The sequence below is a fragment of the Coregonus clupeaformis genome, chromosome 14, assembly GCF_020615455.1.
Source record: "Coregonus clupeaformis isolate EN_2021a chromosome 14, ASM2061545v1, whole genome shotgun sequence".
Taxonomy (NCBI): domain Eukaryota; kingdom Metazoa; phylum Chordata; class Actinopteri; order Salmoniformes; family Salmonidae; genus Coregonus; species Coregonus clupeaformis.
In genome coordinates, this window is record NC_059205.1 from 12,225,743 (window position 1) to 12,232,005 (window position 6,263).

General features: G+C 42.0%; 1 protein-coding gene across 1 annotated transcript; it reads left to right on the forward strand.

Annotated features, from left to right (window-relative positions):
- Positions 1–333: 333 nt before the first annotated feature.
- Positions 334–6,096, forward strand: LOC121581687 (cAMP-specific 3',5'-cyclic phosphodiesterase 4D-like). The gene is made up of 3 exons (XM_045224929.1): positions 334–347; positions 824–1,012; positions 5,988–6,096. Exons 1-3 carry the CDS (start codon positions 334–336, stop codon positions 6,031–6,033), a joined length of 249 nt encoding a protein of 82 aa, XP_045080864.1. The 3' UTR covers positions 6,034–6,096.
- Positions 6,097–6,263: the final 167 nt, after the last annotated feature.

The following is a 6,263-nucleotide window of genomic DNA, read 5'->3' on the forward strand; positions in this document are numbered from 1 at the left end:
ATTCCGTTCATATCCATTTGAATGGCCTTAAAGATGGTTTATAGATCTGTGAATCTGTGCAGCAGGTGCCTCAGGCTGACCCTCGTCATTAAACAGCCAGTTCCCATGGTCTGACCAGCCAACACCATTCAGAAACACTGTTCTGACGTAGTCAACTCCACAATGTATTATGATACGTTTTTTTTCACCCTCTTCACCACTCGTTTTTTTCCTTCATATGGAGGGTTTGTCCGATGATTGACGCCATTGATATTTTTAGTTTGGGCTTCTCAAATGCACTCAATTTGTTTAGAGGGGGGAAAGGAGGTGTTTGAATCCTTTGTCCCGTTGGTGATGTCTGACTTGACGTCAGTCTCAAAGAAAAGTGCCTTGTTGCGAATTATTAAAATCGGTTGTGCATTGTGCTGTAACTATCTCTCTGTATGTGTGTGTGTGTGTGTGCACAAGGTGTGTTCCATTTATTAAGTGACGGAGCATAATTTGTGACGTGGATGATTTTTTGGAGCATGATTATTACAATTATAAATCATGATGATGACGATAATAAGCAGCTTTCATTGAAAGACGCTAAATCATGATACGTGTGGAGATCCACTGTGGCATATTCTCCATCCCTCTCCATCTCAGGGTACTCTTCGCTATACTCTCTTCACTCTCATTAAAGGGTGATACCCTTAGGGTGTTGTATGTGAAATTCATATTTACTGTAATTTGAACAGTTCTTAGATATTTATTGTCGAGTTGGAGCTTTGGTTTAGGCTACAAGTTTGAAACAGTGAATTGTTTTCTCATCTGCTCTCTCCCTCTTTCTCTCTCCCCATAGTTTTGATGCTGAGAATGGATTGTCGGTGGGTCGCAGCCCCCTGGACCCCCAGACCAGTCCTGGTTCCGGCCTGGTGCTCCAGGCCAACTACCACAGCCAGCGCCGCGAGTCCTTCCTCTACCGCTCCGACTCGGACTTTGACCTCTCACCCAAGGCCCCCTCGAGGAACTCATCCACTGCCAGCGAGCTGTAAGTGCCCCCCCCCCCCCCACCCTATTGGCACTGTCACCCTCTGTGACCTTTCACCTTCCACTCATATCTATTGGGAAGCGTCATGACAGAGATGTCTCAGTGTATGCCTTGATTTTGCAAGGTCTCCACTTTTCGTAATGTCCAAGGTTATATACAGATATGGTTTTGTGGAACAGATACAATTATATGTGGAAGGGAATTGCTTCTTGGAACACTTTCCAAAAGGGAATTCCGATAGAAAAGCATGGGGAATACATTAGGCCCATTTGAAAGTTTTCCCTTGTACTGTATAATCACAGTAAGGAATGGATAGAAATGTACAGAATGGTTACCTGGAGGAAAATGGGGGAGGGTCATGCTTTTAAAATTTCAGTCAAGAGGAGGGTTTAGTTTTTTTTTTTAAATCAAGTCCAGGGGAGGGTCATGCTTTTTCAATTTCAGTCAAGAGGAGGGTTTAGTTTTGTTTTAAATCTAGTCCAAGGGAGGGTCATGTAATTTGTAATTGATGAAATGTCAATATTTCTCAGTGTTTTAGAAGTAGTTGCTTATTAGGCTATACTGTATATCAATGTGTGCCCGATGCCGCAAGTCATCTCTGATTCTCTGCTGAGTGCGGAATATTAAGTGCGCCTATAGGCTATTTAGTGTGGTCTCAATCAAATTACCATAGCCTATAGGCTATAGGCTACGAAGTGCATGCTCGGAGAAGTGCAGTTGTATTTCTAAGATAGCTGCTGGGATGGTGTAAATAAAACTAGGCTGCATTACACACTGCAATGGACATTCCAACCCTGAGCCCCGGCCTCTCTGCTCTTGCTGATCAAAAACGTTTTTGTGTGCTGCCTAACCAATGGCCTACGGTTACAGTTCAGGAGGAGAGTCGAAGGCTTCTTAAGATTTATTTTATTTTATTAGGCTTAGTCCATAAAATTCACTATCTTGCACACGGACTAGCTTATAGCCTATGTTCTGTTCAGGTTAAGAAGGAGAGGTGGAAGATGAGGAGGAGTACTGGAGGTCAACTTTGATAGCTTGCTACTACTAGAATAGATTTTATTCAAAACAATATTTTATTCAAAACAATATGTTTTTTTGCCCATTATGTATTTATCAGAGTTATTCTCCTCACAATCAGCCAGATTCGAGTAACTTCCATTGTGGTGCTGAAACTTGAAGCAGCAGCTGCGGCACAATCAATCGGAAATGGACAGCTCATGGTGCTGAAAGTAGGCTAATTCGAGTAGGCATAATTCATTTCTGTCTTCATTTTAATTAGACTTTACTAACAAGAAGAGCCCCGTTGGTACTTTAAAGTCAACCCAAGTTGGGCTGGCCTTGGTGGGCTAGCTCAAATTGCGTTTCCACTGCTTTCAGAAATTAGAAATGATGTCATGTTGCTAGGTAGCCAATATGTGACTGCAGCTGGCTTCGCTAATGTTGCTAGCTAGCTAGCTAGCAAGATGTTGAATAATTTAATTCACCCTCACCATGCTGTAACTAACGTTTCCCCATACTCCTGCCCAGTGCCGATTTTAGCATGTAAATCTTCGTGGAGCAAAATAAATAAATATTGTATTTGTAATTAGATGCACGCCAGCAAAGCCACAACACAACACTAACAATACATTAATTGCACTATAACAGTGACAAACGGTGCCCACAAACTGTTAGGGCCTACATAAAGCTGTCCCAACAGCAGAGTCCCAACAGCAGTCCCAACACCTTACCACTGCTACACCTGGCTATCAGCGGAGCCTTGTCTGGCAGCGAAATAGTTCATTCAGCCTCATTTACTGCCATAAAAAAAACTGTTTATGGCTGACTTGATTAAACAAATGTGGTTTCTACTGACAATTGAGATGTACAAACTATGGCATAAGGGGACGACGAGCGGATAAGAGGCAATCTGTAATTTCGATTAAGACATGAATGAGCAAGCTAGGACGGACGTAGTCAATGTAACTATTTGTTCAGCACTTTTGAAATGTACAGCGACAGAATTCAGAACATGGGCCATTCTGTCCATTCTTAGCCTGTCATTTTGGTAATTTGTCATTTAAAAAAGATTCTGCTAATACGTAAAATGACGTAGAATTGCATGACATTTTTATAAAATGTTAATTTTTCTCTGACCTTTAAATACGATGATAGATTCATACAATGCTTTTACTATAAAGGAGATCTTTCCACCTCTACTCTTGTCCACGGTGGTCTGTGAACGCTCAACCTTCTGGCCCGCAGCCCTGTGCTCTATAAAAATTCCGGCATTGCCATGTAATGCTTACAGGATGAAGTACATTCAGTTTCTAAAACTGCTAATCTAAGGCTCTGGTCTGTCCAAGAAGTTGTCTGCTATCTACTTTGTTTTAATGATTATTTTGGGTATAGTGGAGGATCACTTGTTTTTTTTCAAGTGTTCAGGGAGGGTTTAGGTAAAATATATTTTTCTGAAGGGAGGGCCATCCATTTTCATTTTAGAGAGGTCTGATTTTCTACATGTAACCCCTTATTATAAATAACGTTCACTCCCTTAGAGCATCTTTTTTATGCAGTAGTTTGTGTGGTCTCTAAAGATATCCTTCGAAAGAGCTTACTTAGTGGACTGTATCTTAAGCTCATTATTGTGCTTTTATTCAAGAGCACAGTTTTATTAGGACATGCTATATGCTATATTAAACTGTATTGCTCTGCGGGTTTGCACAATCTATCATACTCCAGTTTGATAGCCCCTATTACTGCAACCAGCTGTTCTTTCCATCCCAGCACGCTTGCATGTCAACTCCGCTTCGGCAGGATTACACAAAGGCTGAAGTCCAAACTCAAAGTAGACAGCCCTCGACCCTAAACCCTCAGGCCTTAAACGAGGTTTTACATCGTCACATCCTAGTGTACCTTAAATGTCCCTTGCCCAAGCGAGGGAGAGTGATGATCGGAGAGGCAACGTCCTTGGTGGAAATCTTGAAGTTGACCTTAAAAACAACCAACCTAAAGCTATTAATGTACCTAGGTAGCTAACGTAGCTAGCTAGCGCTGCTGTCAGGTAGCTAGCTACCCATAGCTGGCAAGCAAGATTTATAGTTTAGTCATTAATTCCAATAATTTTCAGAATTCCCCAAAATATGTTTATAAAGCTAGCTATGTTTTATATGCTCCTCACTACGATCCAATTTGCCAACGCTAAAATCAATGTAATCTATACAGTGCATTCGGAAAGTTTTCAAACCCCTTGACCTTTTCCACATTTTGTTACGTTACAGCCTTATTCTAAAATGTATTAAATAAAAAATGTCCTCATCAATCTACACACAATACCCCATAATGACGAAGCGAAAACAGATTATAATTTTTTTGACGTTTTTTCACATTTATTAAAAATAAAAAAACATAAATACCTTATTCAAATAAGTATTCAGACCCTTTGCTATGAGACTCGAAATTGAGCTCAGGTGCATCCTGTTTCCATTGATCATCCTTGAGATGTTTCTACAACTTGATTGGAGTCAACCTGTGGTAAATTCAATTGATTGGACATGATTTGGAAAGGCACACGCCTGTCTATATAAGGTCCCACAGTTGACAGTGCATGTCAGAGCAAAAACCAAGCCATGACGTCGAAGGAATTGTCCGCAGAGCTCCGAGACAGGATTGTGTCGAGGCACAGATCTGGGGAAGGGTACCAAAACCTTTCTTCCAGAAGGACAACCATCTCTGCAGCACTCCACCAATCAGGCCTTTATGGTAGAGTGACCAGACAGAAGCCACTCCTCAGTAAAAGGCACATGACAGCCCGCTTGGAGTTTGCCAAAAGACACCTAAAGGACTCTGACCATGAGAAACAAGATTCTTTGGTCTGATGAAACCAAGATTGAACTCTTTGGCCTGAATGCCAAGCGTCACGTCTGGAGGAAACCTGGCACCATCCCTACGGTGAAGCATGGTGGTGGCAGCATCATGCTGTGGGGATGTTTTTCAGACTAGTCAGGATCGAGGGAAAGATGAACGGAGAAAATTACAGAGAGATCCTTGATGAAAACCTGCTCCAGAGCGCTCAGGACCTCAGACTGGGGGCGAAGGTTCACCTTCCAACAGGACAATAACCCTAAGCACACAGCCAAGACAACGCAGGAGTGGCTTCGGGACATGTCTCTGAATGTCCTTGAGTGGCCCAGCCAGAGCCCGGACTTGAACCCGATCAAACATCTCTGGAGAGACCTGAAAATAGCTGTGCAGCGACGCTCCCCATCCATCCTGCAGAGAAGAATGGGAGAAACTCCCCAAATACAGGTGTGCCAAGCTTGTAGCGTCATACCTAAGAAGACTCAAGGCTGTAATCGCTGCCAAAGGCTTTAACAAACTACTGAGTAAAGGGTCTGAATACTTATGTAAATGTGATATTTCCGTATGTATTTAAATTAAAAAAATTGTGCCAACATTTCTAAAAACCTGTTTTTGCTTTGTCATTATGGGATATTGTGTGTAGATTGATGAGGGGAAAAAAACAATTTAATCATTTTTAGAATAAGGCTGAAACGTAACAAAATGTGGAAAATGTCAAGGGGTCTGAATACTTTCCGAATGCACTGTATATATTTATTTGCAAGCTAGCGTCATAATTTTGTCTGACATGCCAAAAATGCAGCCGTGTTGATTAAATTTGAAACTTCGCGGCACCAGAGTTTGACAAGTGACTACAGTTTGCATTTAATTGTAGGTCATATCAACCCCACAAGTGATCAAAGTTCTTCAGTCGCTCTCTCGAGGGAAAGTGGCTAGCGCGAGGGCTGAGGGGGTAAAAATAACGTGTTTGTACTGCAGCCAAAGTTTGAAAAATGGGCGACTTTCTTGTTTTTGTACTTCTTTTGCTGTTTGTTTTTCCAGTCTACATCAGCCTAAGACAGTTTCCCTGTGTCTAAACACTTTAGTTTGTGATTAATCGGTTGCAGGTCACCAACTCTTGCCTCTGTTTTTAAAGGGAAGAAAGCTTGAAGCACTGGGAAGTCAACTGGTTGTCTCGGTGAGAAGAACTTGACAAAACTTTGATTTGTCCCCTCAAAGGCCTATCCCGCATTCTCCATTACAGGTTTCAGAGCCATCATCCCCTCCCCATGGCACCAGTGACTAAAAATTGACCCCTCCCCCAGGTTTTTCCTGTGACCCCAAGGAAAGTTGTTTTTCTTTTGCATGTGAAGCTTCAAGAAAAAGACGCTAGCATAACCCCAGCCCTGTAACTTTACCAGTTGGACTTTCA